The sequence below is a fragment of the Phocoena sinus genome, chromosome 15 (genome assembly GCF_008692025.1).
Source record: "Phocoena sinus isolate mPhoSin1 chromosome 15, mPhoSin1.pri, whole genome shotgun sequence".
NCBI classification, from domain to species: Eukaryota; Metazoa; Chordata; class Mammalia; order Artiodactyla; family Phocoenidae; genus Phocoena; species Phocoena sinus.
In genome coordinates this window covers 1,875,029-1,892,255 of record NC_045777.1, presented here as the reverse complement: position 1 = coordinate 1,892,255, position 17,227 = coordinate 1,875,029, and the positions used below count along the sequence as shown (strand labels likewise).

The following is a 17,227-nucleotide window of genomic DNA, read 5'->3' as shown; positions in this document are numbered from 1 at the left end:
GCAGTGGCTTCTGCTGGGCCATCTTCTCTGGAGAACAGTGGAGCTCGTCGCACTTTGCAGAGGCGGCCGGGCATCCGTGGGGTTCCGTGTATGGGGTGAGGATAGGGGTGTGTCCAGGGCTCGGGCCAGAGGCGTGGCTTTGGTGGTGGCGAGCGCAGGGCGCATGCGCAGGACCGTGCTTTTGCTCCCGGCTCTTCAGAAGTGGCAGTTGGGTTTTTGGACTCTTTGTATCTTGTTTAGACTTTGCCCCAACTGCGCCGTGGGTGCAGTTCTTTTCAGTCCCTTATAGTCTCTTCGTATCTGTTGCTCAAGGAGACGTCTGTCCAGGTGCAAGCCCTGCAGCAGAGGGTCCCGGGTCCCAGGTCCCTGCCTGTCTCGCAGTGGGGCCCGTCACCTACACTCCCGTCACCAGGAGGGGTGAGCAGTACGTATCGCTTATTCGCTGCTAAGCAGCTGTCACCCTCCTGAAACCGTGATGGCTGGGAAGGGACTTGCTGCCTTGAAGACAGAGTCTGCATTGTTTATATTCCCTGCTCAGTGCCGCTTCTGAGTGTTTCGTGAGTCACCTATTTGCTTATACTTGGCTCTTCATAAGTCTGTGATCCTACTAGGCGAGCGGTTGGGTGATAGAAAAAGATGACAGATTATAACTTCCTGTCATGCATGTAGATTGGAGGAGGTGCATATGACTGTCATCCTCCCCTGACACTTTCCTCTTTCTTTCCTTTTCCTTTTTGAAAAAAAGAAAAAAAAAAGAGGCGATAATTTAAAACCTGCCCCGGGTCGGTTTTACATTATTCATCTTTCACTTGTGAATGATGACGGAAAGGAAGTGACCCAGCTTCTTCCTAATGTCAGGGAGTCCCTGAAGACCTCACCTGGAAGCCACACTTGATTACTCTCATAATCAGACACACAGAGCGACCCTCCTTACAAGGAGAGCAGGCCCCGGGCAGGCACAGGGCTGCTGGGAGCTTAAGAAAATAAGATAATGTGCCCCGTGAGGAGATGAAAAACAAAAGCCACCTCGGGAAGGCGGGTGTGCGGGTCACTGCTGGGCTCCAGGTTTGGGCTGGTGCCAGGACAAGGTGGAAAATGATGACTTTGCGGGAGGATGGCAGTCGTGCAGCTTTGCCTGTGAATCCGGGGCCTCGGCCTTCCCGTGAGAATGGAAGACGGTCCTTGTCTCCATTCCTCCCCTTTTCTCTTGAGTTCACTGAACTGTGTTCCTGAGCATGGGGGTTTTTGTCACTTTGTCCCTGGAGAGAGGATGCGTATGCCTGAGACTGGTCCTGAAAACCTGCCGAGAGAGAAACGCCGAGCCCAGAGACGAGGTGACCTAGAAAGATCTTAGACCCCCGTTCTGGCCTCCCCAGACCCCCACGTGCTACAGACAGAGCGGGTGTACACACCCCTCGAGGGGGACCAGCCCAAGCAGCCTCACAGGCACGGGATGGCGTTTTGTCTTTGCAAAGTGCGAGTCCTTTGGGGCAGCGACTCCGTAGCTCACCTGTATCACTCAGGAGCGAGACCACGGAACCCCCCCAGGTTGTGACGTGAAGAAGCTACGCTCCAGAAAGTACCTCAGCCTCCTGCCCACGCCCCAGCTGCCCCCGAAGCGCAGAGCTTGTCCAGCTCCGGGGCGGGAAACGGAGGCCCAGAGGCAGGATAAGACTCATCCCGGGTCCCAGGCCCGGCGCTAGGACCCCAGCCTGGGGAGGCTCCTCCCCTAGTAAGTCACCATTTCAGAGCATCGTCAGCAGAACGAATCCGACGCTAAGCCCGATTGATGAAGGCTCAGTGGGAGAGGCCATCTGAAATGAGAAATGCTTTGTAAATAAGAGCTGATTAAGAAGCAGACGGATTTAGGGCCTCACAAATGAGCACCTGGCCTCTGCGTGGTCTGTACCTGGGAGCCATGGCCCCTACCCTTCCTCTGCCCCTTTTGGGAAAGGCCCGCTGCAGGCGGAACAGGGCAGACGCGTGTCCTGAGCGGTCCTGGCCCCTCAAGATGCCCCTGTAAAAGCCCGCCTGCCACCCCTTCCTGGGGTCAGGGCTCCAAGGGGTCCCCAGGGGCCGCCGCCCCCGCTGCACACCGTCCCCCGCTCGGTGGCTGCTTGTCGAGCACCAGCTACTCCCTGGGGCGGGCTGGGCTGAGAGTCCCATCAGAGGACGAGCGATTTCCTCAGCGCTCGCCACCCTGCAAACCTGCAGGGAACAGCTTGGCCGGCTCCAAGGCCAGTGCAGCAGTCAGGACCCTCTCCGACCCCCACCAGTTACAAGACCTCTGACTTGGGCTGAATTGTCTGTAAGGAACAGCCTGTCAGGGCCGGGCTGTTGGTTTTGAGAAAATTGTGACGCATTACATACACAGAGAGAGAAACAGACAAAACACACACATATGTACACACACGCATGTGTATGTGGTACATAAGCACAGAGGCACGTGCACGTGTGTGTGTGCCTCTGTACATACGTGCGTGTGCCTATGTAGGTGAACGTGCACACGTGTATCGGGAGCACAGAGGCCGCATTCACGTTATCACCCGGCACCTGCCGTCGTTGGCTCAGAAACACGGGTGACCGGGCAGTGGGGAAATCGGCAGCTCTCGTCTGTGCGGAAACACCTTCGAGAGCGGCCAGAAACATGATTTACCGTTAGTGTGATTCCACGTCGGGCTTTGCGCGCCACACTCTGAACGGCCCGAGGTCCGCGCGGTCCCGAAGCGCGTGCTCGCCTCATCAGGTGACGGGTCATTGTCATCGGCGTTCCTCCCCCAGAGAAGTGGGTGTGTCTTCCCAGCTGAAGCTACTGCAGGTCTGGCATTGATCTTCGCCAGATTTTGTTATTACACTTGTCTCACAGCTTTAAAATAGTAGCAAATATGTGCGATTTATTTAAACAACACTAGGGAAATTAACGCCACGCAAGCTCAGCCTAAGCAGATGAAGACAAAGCAGGTTTTTAAAAGGAGAACGGCTCAATGAAAACCTTGAAAGTTCCGAGTCTCAAATTCAGAGGCTCGGGTGAGCTTCTGCAGGTGCCCAAGCGTCAGCGGGCGAGGCAGACCTGCATTCTCTGTGCCGCACGTGGGAGACGTGGCGGGAGCCGGGACGGCCAGGCTCCACCTCCCAGAGGCCGTGCTTGTGGCCGGGACCCCTGCCCCAGCACCCCACACACGCACGCAGACGCGCTCAGAGCAAACACCAAGCGGGTCCCCTCTGCCGAGGCAAGTGCCTGGGCCGGGTGACCCTCGTTTCCTGTGAGGCCATCTGTGGAGCGTGGCAGTCCCCTGGAGGGCTCACTGAGCACACACGGCAGGCGTCAGCGCAGAGGTGGGGAGTCCAGGTGGGAATCTCACACTTGGCATTTCTAACCTGGAAGCTGACGCCGCGGGAACTCAGAAATGCCTCTGCTGGTCCGAGGTTTCTCACTGACGTCCTTGGGCCTCTCCGATGGGAATGTCCATGTCTGCCCAGCCCACTGCACACTGACATGAGGACCCGTAGAGGGGATGGGGCCCCATGAAGAAACCCCAGAAGTGAGGGGGGCACACAGATCCTGCCTCTGCCTAAAGAGCTGTGTGGCCTTCAGAAGTTACTTGGCCTCTCTGAGCCGCCCGGTCGCCTCCCTGGTAGAGGGGGGATGACCTTCCTGTAGCCTCGGCAGTAGGGAAGATGCAGGCAGAGACGGTTCAGAACGCTCGGTGCCCACAAGGCGTTGGCTGCCCCTGACGCGTGGAGAGCGGTTGTCTGCATCCTGGCCGCGAGGGGGCGGGGTGTGGCCAGGACCATCCTGAACACTGTTCTGTGACGCTCATCAAGGAGTCTAGAGATGACCCCACCCCTGTCATCGTGAGAGATGCAGGGTTGGTCACAAGGCAGCATCTGTTAGCTTGACTTGAATGGATGTTGAGAGAAGGTCATGTTTCCGTAGAAATCAAGGCCACTGGGGATGCACACACCTCGCGTGGATCCTTCTGATGAAGGATGGGAAGTGACCTAGGGAAGCCTTTTGGTTTTTAATTGCTGCAGACTCTTAAGTGCAGGAGCTCAACACGAAAGACAGCTGGACTCCTGGTGGGGAAAGTCCCAGAGGGGGGTCTCTTTAGAGTGTGGCTTGTCCAGATGGATTTTTCCATTGATGTAGCATCAAGTTTTGGCGTTCAGGACTGATACGTTTTTTTGGTTTTTTTAATTACTTTTGTCTACGTGTGTCTAACTTATTTCTACGCAGCTTTTTTGCAAAAGGGAGTGGGGAAGGTTCAACGGGCAATGGCAAGACCAACAGGTTCTCACTGGGTGGGAGCTCAGCTGGAGGGTGGGGACCCCGCCGTGACTGGAGAGGGGCCGCCGCCTAGGGCCTCCAGCCAGCTCTGTCCTCTCTGGCTGGCTTGGGCTGTCCTGGTCCGAGGTCTGTCTCTGCCACGTGAGCTCTCATATGCTCCTGGCTCTGAGACTCGGAGTGAAATGAACATCAACCATGGGAACGGTGCAGAGGCAGCCACACGGGGCACCTTGAAAATAAACATGGAGGCGATATAGGTGTAGATGTCTTGTGTATACGTGAGTCCTGTTAGCTCTTCTAATTATACAATTTCATGTACATTATGACATTCAGAAATACAGAAAGGTAAAAGGAGTAAATTAAAATAAAAACTCACTGGTGACCAGAGAAAACCAGAGTTTACATTTCTATGTACTTCCTTCCAATCTTTTCTCTATCCTTTTAAAAAACATGGGGACTTATGCTGCCTGTATACTTTGGTGCCATTTCTCCACTTCCTATCAGTGTATGGAATTTCTTCATATCTTCAAAGAGTAACTTCTTTTTTTTCTTAATACACCTTTATGGAGTATAATTGCTTCACAATGCTGTGTTAGTTTCCGCTGTACAACAAAGTGAATCAGCCATATGCATACATATATCCCCATATCCCCTCCCTCTTGAGCCCCCCTCCCACCTTCCCTATCCCACCTCTCTAGGCCGTCGCAAAGCACCGAGCTGCTCTTCTGCTATGCGGCTGCTTCCCACTAGCTGTTTTACATTTGGTAGTGTATATGTGTTGACGCTACTCTCGCTTCGCCCCAGCTTCCCCTTCCCCTGCCCCGTGTCCTCAAGTCCATTCTCTATGTCTTCATCTTTATTCCTGCCCTGCCACTAGGTTCATCAGTACCATTTGTTGTTTTTTTCTTAGATTCCATATAGATGCGTTAGCATACGGTATTTATCTTTCTCTTTCTGACTTACAAAGAGTAACTCCTAATGACACGTAGTATCCCAAGATATGAACGTAGTGTAATGCACTTAAATATTATTTACCACCATCAGATTTTTTTCCCTAACACGTCCCCACTTTTCCCAACACCATCCAATCTTTCCCTGGATCTAGGATAGTACAAATTCTAACAGACGCCTTTTCCTCTGCAACACCTAACCAGGCTTCTTTTCCTCTTCTCTCCCTTCCAAATAACGCTGCAGAAAGGGAAGAAGAGTGCACCCCTGGACCCTGTCCAGCCGCCAAATGACACACTGTTGCCGTGGCCACAGCATCAGAGTTCCAATGGGCTGAGGCGCCAGAAACGGGACTGGGTCATCCCGCCCATCAACGTGCCAGAAAACTCCCGCGGGCCCTTCCCGCAGCAGCTGGTGAGGGTAAGTGGAGATGCTCCTGCCGGTGGGGAAGCTTTTGGCTTTAGCCCCTGCCTGTCCCGGGATCTCGCAAATCAAGTCTGATGGGCTTGTTCCTGGAGCCTGGGACCGGCTCTGCCCTGGGTGTCTAAGGTCAAGATTTTGCCTTTTCAGTAATGAGATAAGTAATACACAGAACAGAAAAGTCAGAAGGGCAGTTGCGTCCTCCAGGGTGGACGGGCCTGCTTGCGTTGGGTCCTCTCTCTCCGGTTACTGTCCAGTGACTGTTCTGGTGCGTGGAAGGAGATGGGATGGAGACCTGGGTCATGGCCTTTGACCTCTGACACCTTCCTTTGGTCTGCATGTTCACACTTCTTCCCGATTATGGCTAAGATATTGAATGGAGAATGATGGCTTGTCCACGCTGACCATGATCTTGGTGAAAAGTCAGAGGTGCTGAGACTGAGCCTGAGGTGCCGGGGGGGCAGTTCTGTGTCCCTTCCCTTAGGGTCACCTGCTCCCAGCAGCCACCACAAGGTCGCTTTTCCTGAAGGACTGAAGGACTCATTTTACAAATCTGTTTTTCAATGATCAAGTCCACCAACTAGCATCATCTCCTTCCCTTTGAAGGAAGATTGCAGCCCAATCTGAACGACAGTTTGATAAAGTGGTGGTGAGAACCCCATTAGATAATCCCATCCGTGGCCAGCGCCTCTCCCCACCTATGGAGCTGGGGCCCCTCGAGTGTTATTAAGGCGTCGGCTTCATTCCTTGGCCTGATTAGTCTGTTTTGTTTCCTGTTCTTTTTGATGCAGAAAGCTGGGGGGTGGGTATTAAAATGCAGAGATGAAGCAGCAAACCTCGCAGGGCCATCCAGGTCAGTCACCCCACCATACACACCACAGCCACGGAGCCGTGTCGTGACTATCGCCCTGCCTTCACCACATGTGACGCTGTGACTTAGTTTGGTCTTTGTTCCTGTTTCTGGCCAGAACTCGTAAAACCCGTGCAATTTCCTAAATGATAAGAGTGAAAAAGATGTCTGCAGACATCCATAGCAAACCCCTTCTAGCACACCTGAGCTTACGTGCATGAGGGGACTTTGGGGAAGTCCCAGGGGAACCTAAGGCCGGGGCTGGCCACCAGGGGTACCAACCCTGTGACTGCAGGGCTGGGACCTTCACTTTCCCCTTCCCCCCCAGCCGCTCACCCCAGGAGGGAAGAGGGGCTGGATGTTGAATCAGTCACCAGTGACCCATGATTAATCAGTCGTGCCTACGTAACGAAGTCTCCATAAAAACCCAAAAGGACAGGGTTCAGAGAGCTTCTGGAGGGTGAACACATGGAGATTCAGTGAGGATGGCACTCAGGGAGGGCGTGAAGTCTCCGGGAACCTTCCCACACCTCGTCCTACGCCTCTTCCCTCTGACTGTTCCCGAGTCATACCCTTTACAATAAACCAATAATCTACTGGCTTTCCGAGTTCTGTGAGCTGCTCTAGCAAATTAATCGAACCCCCAGCCCGGGCGCAGTTTCCCAGACTGAGCATCCTCTAGGCACGTGGGCCAGGCCCAGGGCACAGCCCATGCCGATGGGGGTGCCGGTGACTCGGCTCTGGGGCCCCCACCAGCCCTCGAGGCCCTTGCCGTGTCGGACTGCCACTTGCCATTTACTTAAGATTTTCTCTAGTAGTTCATTTTCAGTATAAATAAATTTATTCTAAAAGGAGGCTTTATTAGCTCACAACTGGAAAGCTGGAGGTATCTGTTATGACGGAAGTCGACTATAAAACAAGCATAAAGCAGAGAAAACATAGCTCTGGGGCGGGGGGGCTGCTGAGGGGGGGTCATGCAAGTGTTGACGTGTCTTAGATACACTGGAGCCAGAAGCTTCCTCTCAAGTGTCATCAGGATTGAAAGCAAATTGGACAGGGAGTCAGGTTTTCATTGTGTGAGCCAGTTTTGTTGAAGGCCTTGGGCTGTGCTCCCCAAAGTTCATCTCTAGTAGAAATCTGTCCATCTAACTCAGGGATCGGCAAACTTTTCCTTTTTTTTTTTTTTAACATCTTTATTGGAGTGTAATTGCTTTACAACGGTGTGTTAGTTTCTGCTGTATAACAAAGTGAATCAGCTATACGTATACATATGTCCCCATATCTCCTCCCTCTTGCGTTTCCCTCCCTCCCACCCTCCCTATCCCACCCCTCTAGGTGGACACAAAGCACCGAGCTGATCTCCCTGTGCTATGCGGCTGCTTCCCACTAGCTATCGATTTTACATTTGGTAGTGTATATATGTCCATGCCACTCTCTCACTTCGTCCCAGCTTCCCCTTCCCCCTCCACGTGTCCTCAAGTCCGTTCTCTGCGTCTGCGTCTTTTTTCCTCAGAGCCCTTGGCAAACGTCTTCTGTGAAGGACCAGGTAGTGAATGTTCTAGGCTTTGTGAGCCCTGCCGACTGGCCTCTGTTGAAACTATTCTGCTCTGCCTTTGCAGCGTGAAGGCGGCCCTCGGCAATATGTAGACCAACGGGCGTGGCTGGGTTCCAATAAAACTTTATTTACAAAAGCAGGCAGTGGGCCCGATTTGACCCTCAGGCCAGATCCACCTCATTTCCCAAACTCCGGAGCGTCTGGCCGAGTCATCCTCACCGATACTCAACGCTTGGCGGGAACCTTAGAGTGACGGGTGAGTGTGTAATGAGCCCCGAGGGGGCGTTTGCTCACTCACACCCTCACACACGTGCGTTTGGCAGGCATCTTGCCGCCACTGGGATATTCTGTCGTCCTGGCTCTCAGAGCTTTCTCAGAGTTGATGGTATGGGTACCGACACGAGGAATTTCCCTCCTCTGTGCCCAGTCGTACCCAGGCCTGTGAAAGGTCCCAAAAGGGAAGAAGGCCACTGTGGGCAGAGCCCTTGTCCTGCAGGGGTTCCCAAGATCTGCTGGTTCGTCTGTCCTCTGCTGGACAGTGGAGGAAAGACACCCGTGTGCTTCCAGCCTGACCACTGCCGGCGGCCCCGAGGCAGAGAGGTCGGGTCTGGCAGTAGGAGAGGGGAGAGCCGGCTTCCCCGAGCAGCAGGCACTCGCGCCCCACGGGCCTGTGGCCGTGTTGAGGGGGCACAGTCTTCTCACGAGGCCACAGTGACGTCTGTGTGCCCTGATGGGGGACGTGCACCGCTCTGAAGCAGGGAAATGAGCCCCCTCCCCAGTGAACACCGACCTTGCAAAATCCGGCAGGAAAGCAGCGACGGCGGGAGCTCTCGGGCCCCTGCACACGCAGGCTCCTGGGGACTCTCCTTGCCGGTGATGTTTCTACGCTGGAGCCGTGGGGACAGGAGGTGCGGGCGTGGCGTCTGGCGTGCGATGAGCAGAGCTGCGCGCTCCACGTGCCGGAAGCCAACAGCCGCTGCCCAGACTCACTGAGGGGCAGCCTCTCCTGTCTTCTAGTCTGCAGTGTTGCTGTGGTTTGGGGAGACCGCATCCTCTGCTGCTCGGACCCCCCGACGTGTCTGCAGCCCCTGGAGGGAGGCTACCTCCAGGTGGATGTCTGCTCCAACGTGGACTGCAGGGAGGGCTGACGCTCTGACGGGCATTCCCACAATTTCAGAAACCGAACAGAACAGAGGTTTATTTCTTGCTCCTGGGAAGGTCATTTGGGGGCTGTCATGCGGGGCGCCAGAGGGAGGAGCGCAGGGTCGCCTGGGCCTGGACGTGGGAAACACCATTCCCGCCTGAATTCCACTGGCCAAGTTGCAGAGGACCCCGGGGAACGCGGCCCAGCTCTGTGCCCAGGAGGAGGGGTACGTGTGGGAAACGGCTGCGTGCTGCCCCAGTGGGTTTCCCCAGAGGAGAAAGTGCGCGTCCTTTCGGCTCGAAGGGCCCCACTGCGCCAAGGAAGGAGGTGGTCTAGGTGAGCGATCAGACCTGACTCACCTGCCCTCCTCCAAGCCTGGTCTGTCTTTACCACACTGTCCCGTTGTACTTCCTCCGTAGCACTTAGTACAGTCTGACGTCATGCCTGCTATTTATTCATCCAAGGACAGGCCTCCTGAAGGCAGGGGCCCTGCCTGCATCTCTGTGCTGTAAGCGGCAGGCACTACGAGTGCTGACTGAATGAATAAGTGAGGGAGGGAGGGAGTGATGGCAGCAATCCCGATGGCGAGCTGTCCCGGGCACCCATGGGCTCACACAGCATGCTGGCCGTGGCATGTGGCATTTGGGGGGGGGGGGGGGGGGGTCCTGGCACTGCTTCCCCTGGAGTCGGCCTCCAAGCTGAGCTGATCCTTATGGGGAGATGGTATCTCCAGCAAATGGAAAATGGAATCTCTGTTACAGTTTCTGTAAAAGATTTGTTTTCCCAGTGGATTCCAAGTCATTACGGGAGAACTCAGCCCAGAAACTCATGCAGGCAGGGGCACACACGCGTGCGCACACAGCCCCCACACGTGCGCGCACTGGTGTGCTCAGCCTCTGCCCCCGCACCTCCCTCGCTCCTTTTCCCGCTTTCTCCCTTAAACTCTTACGGAGCACAGGCGAGGGTTTGGGGTGCTTTTCTACCCCACTGTGTCTGCAGGAGGTCGATGAGTTTCCTGTCAGTGGGTTTTTTGGGGGGGGTGCTGCCCCGAAAGACACCCAAATCACAGCAAGCGTGACTACAGCTTGATGGGAGTGGGAAGCTGAGTGTGGAGCTCTGGAGGCTCAGCTGGGATCAGCTGAAATTCTGCGCTCACTACGGCGTTTCCTTCTGATAAGATGTTAAATGAAAAAGCGGGAGGGAGAGCAGCCGGCAGAATGTTCTTCCCAGAGAGACCTCTGTTACTTACAGGCGTTTTCCTTGGAAAGAGTATCTTGTCTCTTCGTGAGCCTTCGCTGGGCCATGCAGGGAGAACAGACCCTCGCTGTGCATTCGCTCGCCCCGCCGAGGGGGCCCTGGGCAGGGCGAGGCAGTTATTGCTGGCAGGGCTGCCGGGAGCCGTGACGTCCCGGGCGGGGCCGGTACGCACTCCCGGTGCCACGCCCACCAGAATTAGAGCGCGCTCTCAGTGAAGTGGTGAGTGAGGAGGTGCAGCCGCTTCACGGAGATAGCGCTCAGAAGATCCAGGCTGTCCTCTCAGAAGGGAGGAGGAAGCAATTCACAGTCGCTAAGCTGATCCCCTGGGAAGCTGGGTAGAGGCTTTTCATTATGGGGGGAGGGGAATCATGGGGAATGGCAGGAGGGGACACCCAGCAAAGATTAACAGGAGACCTTCCCGCTCCCAGATTCCAGCCCTGGGCTCTGGACAGAACAGTTTGGGGTCATCCATGGGTGCCAGACACCACGCAGTCACTGGGGACTCAGAAGGGAGAGAACACAGAGCCCTTCTGTGGCCTCAAGAGCCACCAGGCATCAGCTTTCTGCCTGCCATCCAGAATTTGGTCCCTTCCCTACCTCGGTTAGGATTCCTTCACATGTAGACTAGAGGAGGGTTTTAAAAAGACACTTGCTTTTCTAGCATGGAGGTTAGGTTTGACTTCCAGCAAGATTTAGAATGAGAATCAAATCAAACTTTTAGAAAGAGGATGCATTTCTTAGCTGAGTCTAATAAAAATTCAGAATTTGTTAACTTGAGAGGCTGTCCAGGGCGACCGTAGGAATCCGCTGTAGGTGATGAGGCAGAAGGTAATGCTCTTGGGACGCAAGTCCTTTAATTTTGGAAGCTGACATTTTACCAGACAAGAAGTCATGCAGACCCATCCTCGGGGTCCCTGCCAGAGAGCCTGGCAAGGGAGCTCTAAATAGAAGACTCTGGAAGGAAGTCCTTGCATAATCGCTGAGCATGAAAGATGGCCTCTTGGAAAAGGCAAGCAGGAGGCCGTTTCTAGAGTAGGGAGCTCGGCTGCAGGTGGTTTGGAAAGGGTCGTAAAAGTCAGCCCCTCTCATCTGACAATCCAAATGATCTCGAACCAACTGAAGTCAAAAGTTTTCTTCACATTTTCTCGACAATTTCGTTCCCGTTTTTTGCACGTGCACTGCATAGCCTCACATCCAGCCACAAGTATCTATCGACCTTTTGTGTAAATGGAGGATGATCTGGGTTTGGGGGACTAGAGCTCAGGAGCTAGTTTTGTGATGAAATGTGCCCTGGGCTGGGGTCTGCATTATGAGATGTGTGACAGGGAGATGGTGAGTGAGCCAGGGTAGACTCTCCATAAATGTTCATCGGATGTATAAATACATGTGATGGAGCTGGCTGAATTTTAACTCAGTGTTAGCCTACAAAATGTTTGCTGGGTGACCTATCGGTGTAATTGTCACTGAGTCCACCTAGGAACCTACGTTCTGGTGCTCTGAAGGTGTCCATCCATGAATGAATAACTGACGTGGTCATTATGCACCTTCTCGTGGAAGAAAGTGACGTTTCAAAGCACGATGTGTGTGTGTTGTTCCCCTTCCATCATTTCCCCTCTGTCCCCAGGAGAAAACCTAACCCTGGAGCACATCACACGGGACCCCACGATCTGGCTCTGCCCCTTGGTGCACCAGACTCCAGCCATGCTGGGCTACTTGTAGCTTCCGGTCCTGATCACACCCTTGGTTACCTGGAGTCCTGTGTTTTCCCCCTGTACCTGACACCCCCGAACCTGGCTACTTCCTGCCTCCTTTAAGAATGCCCTACTTCTCAGGACCAGCACGGGTCCTCCCCATTGCCTGCCATTGTGGTAGAGTTTTTGACACTGTTTTTTCCGTGATTATAGGTCTGTCTCCCCAGTAAATGTAAAGGGCCTTGAGGGATAGTTCACCTGTGAGGCACAGCAGCAGGGGCAGAGTAGATGTCATTAAGTACTTACTGAGTGAATGAATGATACAGCCATCATGCCCACCTCTACTAGTCAGCCTTTCACGATCATTATGAAGATGGTTAGGTTAGATAAACAATCCTTGAAAATACTGAAATTGGAAGTTCTGTTTCTGGTAATGGTGGAGTAGTTTATATCAGACTAACACTCCTCAAATAACAATTATAAACTCTGGGGAAAATTCTTTGTTAAAAACTATTTGAAGTTACTTGAGAGTGATGAATAGTAGGCAGAAACTGTAGGGGACTCCACCCGTGAAAAGAAAACAGCACTGGGTGAGACCTGTGTTTATATGGCTTTCCCTTTGAGAGCACCCCGCAGTCCGTCCTTGCCTCAAAGTATGGCTAGATCTCACGAAGAAACCCGGTCTTACTGGCCAGAGGAGTTGGAAGATGGGGTTTAGAACTGACAAAGCAGCTGGAATGTGAGGGGATAAATCCTATAAAATATGTAGCCACAGATGGTGACTCCCAGATACACTTATAAGCTCTGTTCAGCTCCTTGGCTACACCTTAAACTGTGCACGCACAAGGAGAACTCCAAAGAACCGAGAGAAAAGCAACAGCTAGAAGGTTGAAAGCGCAGAGAAGAGACTTCAGCTGCTGCCTACGGCAATGTAAACAGAGTTAAATTTCAGTCCAACCAAGTTAACAGCCTCCAGAGAAAGATAACAGAACCAGATTCTCTGTATAATGTCACCTGCAATGATTACACTGATCAGTATCCAAACAAAAATTACTAGACACGCGAAAAAAACCAAAAACGAAAAAGGAAAACGTGACCCATAATTAGGCAAAAACCGCTCATAGAATCTAACCCTGAGGTCACCCAGATACTGGAATTAGCAGCAAGGCTTTTAAAATATCTCTTATAAATAGGCTCAAGGACTTAAAGGAAAATATGGTCAGAATGAATGAATACATCGAGAATCAGAGAAGGAACATGGAATCTCTAAAAATATAACCAAATGGCCATGGTAAAACTGAAGAGTATAATGTCTCTAATGAAAAACGCACTGGATGGGCTTACAAGTAGATTGTAGAAGGCAGAAGAAAGGTCAGTGTGTCAATCGATAAAAATCATTTAGCCTGAAGAATGGCAGGGGAGAGTACTGAAACACACGGTTTCAATGGGACAAAATTAAGTGGCCTAACGTGTGTAACTGGAGTCCCAAAAGGAGAGGAGAGATAATAAGATAGGGAAAAGGGTTGAAATTTCCCCAAATTTGATAAAGAAACAAACTTATATATCCAAGAAATTCAGTGAATCTCAAGTAGGATAAATACAAACAAAGCCATACCTTGATTATAGTCAAACTGCTGAAATTCTAAAGCTAGAGAGAAAACCTTGAAAGCAGAGGAAAAATGCATCACAAACAAAGGACCACAGTGGGAACAAGGGCTGGCTTCTCTTTAGAAGTGATAGAGGTCTCTGGGCAATGACATTTTCAAATTGCTGAATGAAAAGAAACCATCAACTAAGAATTCTGTATCCAGAAAAAAAAAAATCCCTCAAAATTGAAGGTGAAATAAAGGCATTTCTGATCAACAAACTTAAGGAACTCATTAGCAGCAGGCCCACATTAAGTGGTAAAGGATGTCCTTTCGGCTGAAAAGAAATGACACCAGTTGGAAATTCAGATCTACAGGAAGGGATGGAGAACACCGGAAAAGATAAATGTGTGGGTTAACATAAAAGACTGTATTTTTTTTTCTCTTGACTCATTTAAAATACAGCTGACCATTTAAAGCAAAAGTATAGCACTGTCTTGCGGGGTTTATAAGCCTTGCTTGTTGCGGGGGGATTGTCTGATGCACACTGCAGTGTAACTGGGACTTGCCCCTCTGGCTGTACACCTCCCCCAGGTGCCTGAGGGCCCTCCCCCAGGTGGACGTTGCCCTCCAAAATTTCAGCGTACCTCCCTTTCAAGGAGTCGCCTGGGAGCAGGTTTCAGGCAGACGCAGCTGCTTTCTAAGAGGCAGAGGCTTCAGACGCTCCAATTCCTAACCTCTCCCGTGGATCTTTAAGGCCTGTTCTGCAAAGCCAGAAACGCGTGTGGGTGAATGAAGAAGTGGATTTTCTCAGACTGAAGCCTCTGGGAAGAAACCGAGGTGGGGCTTGCTCCAGGAGTTTGCTTGTGTCTGGGTTTTCTCCCCCTTAGATAGATCTTAACAGGTTGCGGAAATGTCACCTCTGCCTTCACCACACCGTCCACTGTTGTGAGGGTCACTGGAACAGAAGGAACCAGGAACAGTTGAGGAAGAGATTCCAGGGGCTCTAGCTCATCCCCACCAGGAGACGTACCTCCTTGAGGAGGTGCTCAAGTATTTGGAGAAGCATTTTCGTAGAAACAGCAGGACTCCTTCCCCAGTGAGGGGACGGGGGTGCCCATCACGTCACCTGCAGTGCAGGGTCCACCCCCTGCCCAGCCCCCCGTGGGGAGGGTCTGGCACCATCAGCCCCCACACGGTGTCGGTTCTGAAAGTGCAGCCCCAGCGCGAACGTGCCGTCGGGGGTCTTCCGTGGCAGCCTCCAGGCATCCCTGTAATTATACACGCAGTCGAGACCTGCGGGGAGTGTGCTCTGTCCTCGCAAAAGCCAGAGGGACACGAAGAAAGCATCGCTGAACGACTCAGCCGCCTTGGGTTCCGTGATTTAATCATTCACGTGGAAGAAACGCACAGACCCTTTGTGTTTACCGGTCCCTCATCTGAGCAGAAAATGTTCCCTTTCTTGAATCGCTTTAATGGCTGTATTTATGCAGCTGAAAGTTCCTTAAGAAATGAAAGTAAAATCAAATGGCTGCGAATGCTCAGATAATTTATCAGAGAATATTCAATTAGAATATATTAATATTTTAGGGCTTCCCTGGTGGCGCAGTGGTTGAGAGTCTGCCTGCCGATGCAGGGGACACGGGTTCGTGCCCCGGTCTGGGAGGATCCCACATGCCGCGGAGCGGCTGGGCCCGTGAGCCATGGCCGCTGGGCCTGCGCGTCCGGAGCCTGTCCTCCGCAACGGGAGGGGCCACAGCAGTGAGAGGCCCGCGTAACGCATAAAAAAAAAAAAAAAAAAAAAAAAGAATATATTAATATTTTAGATTTCCATCATTAATTTAATATTCAGAAATTTAATTTAGTCATTGAATCGCTGTAGCACCCTGGGTGGATGGGAGTTTAGGATGAGGGCTCCAAGCACCTGCTGAGCGGGGTCAGCTCCCAGGCGGCTCCCCCAAACCGTTTCCTGCCAGCCAGCGTTCTGCCTCGGCCCCAGGGCCTCGTGTCTGCAGACCAGACGTCGTCCCCAAGTGTGGGCACGGTCCACGTGTGTGGTGGGGACTCGCTGTCAAGACCAGGGAGGAGGTTGGACTGATCAGGGCTTGGAATATTCCATAACTCGGGGAGCAGTGCCCCGTAGTTGAGGGAGGAGGTGTCTGTGAGAGTGAAACCTGTTTCTCCCTCACCCCCAGCCGGCAGGACTAGTTCATCGTTCTTTTACTCCCAGCTCACCTCCAGGACAATGTGGATGTTACCGGGGAAACTGACGTCTGTCCCCTCAGGTTCCCACACTGATGACTGGTCCTGGGGCTGCTGCAGGGCGGGGCCTGTGGATAAACTTCAGAGGAGATACAGACTTTGGAGTATGTCAGGGCAGGGTCGCCAGTGGCCCCTTCCTGGAAGGGGCACCCTTCGCTCCTTGGTGTGGCTGTCTTTCTCGTATGAAATGATGACAGAAGGTCGTGGTGAAGGTTATCTGTTCATCATCACATGTTCGTTAAGCCTGCACGTACATACTGAGCACCCCCTCTGCTGTTCTAGGCTCAGAGGACTCACAGAGACACATAAGAGGCAGAGAGAGCCCAGCCCTCCCAGAGTTTATGTTCGGAGAGAAAGATAAGCTACCGATGATTACATATTAGGGACCAGGGGGTGTGGGGTGCAGGTGGAGTTCCCATCACATGGTGGCCCAGAAGCCTCTCTGGTGCGAGAGCAAATGCAGTGGCAGAAGAACCATGGTGATACCGAGGGGAAGAGCTTTCTAGGCAGAGGGAACAGCAAATGCAGACGCTCAGAGTCTTGGAGAAAGAGCCAGGAGGTCAGAGTGGCTGAATGGAGATGGGCAGAGAGAGGGTGAGGGTGATGAGGTGAGGGAACGTCAGGGCCAGGGCATGAGGTGCTTGCCCTTCAGGGCCATGAGCCCCAGTTGGCTGCAGTCCCCACCACCCCCTGATGCCTCCCTCGCCCTGCATCACTGCACTGGTTGGGCCCCATGGGCACTGGGCAGTGCCACCACTTTGGGCTGCACCGAGCAGCTCTAAGAGAAACAAGCGCACAAACTTCCCCCCAGCACGTTCCTGGGAAAGACAGGACGCGCTCCTGGGCACAGAGCATCAAACAAGGGTGTGAGTAGAACGTGGGGGCCGGGGCCTCGGACCTGTCCGGTGGGATCGTCAGGGTGAGGGCCCAGTTAGAGGCTTGGATCCTATTTTGGCTTCGCAGGAAGCCTGTGGGCCGTTCACAGCGCCAGGGCCTGTTGCAGGAGAAAGAGCCCCAAATCTCAGTGCACGGCGGGCCGCTGGCCCTCCCGCCCGCCTTCCCCCCACCCCCGGCACGGCTCCGCAGCCCAGGCTGCTCCCACCTGCGGCACCTCCAGGGCAGGGCACAGCTTGCCGGGGAGGTGAGCTCCGGCCTTTAACGCAGCCACCTGGAAGTGACGTCACTGCCGTGCCACGTCATTGGTCCACGCAGGCCACGTGGCGTGA

The 17,227-nt window shown here is 53.2% G+C and overlaps 1 protein-coding gene across 5 annotated transcripts in view; it reads left to right on the top strand.

Moving 5' to 3' along the window:
• The window catches only part of CDH4 (cadherin 4), a 558,545-nt gene that overhangs the window by 414,549 nt on the left and 126,769 nt on the right, over positions 1-17,227 (top strand). For all 5 annotated transcript variants that reach the window (XM_032606700.1, XM_032606699.1, XM_032606703.1 and 2 more), the window contains one exon: positions 5,483-5,656. In XM_032606700.1, the coding sequence (XP_032462591.1) occupies positions 5,483-5,656 (174 nt within the window). The remainder of the gene's footprint in view (positions 1-5,482; positions 5,657-17,227) is intronic.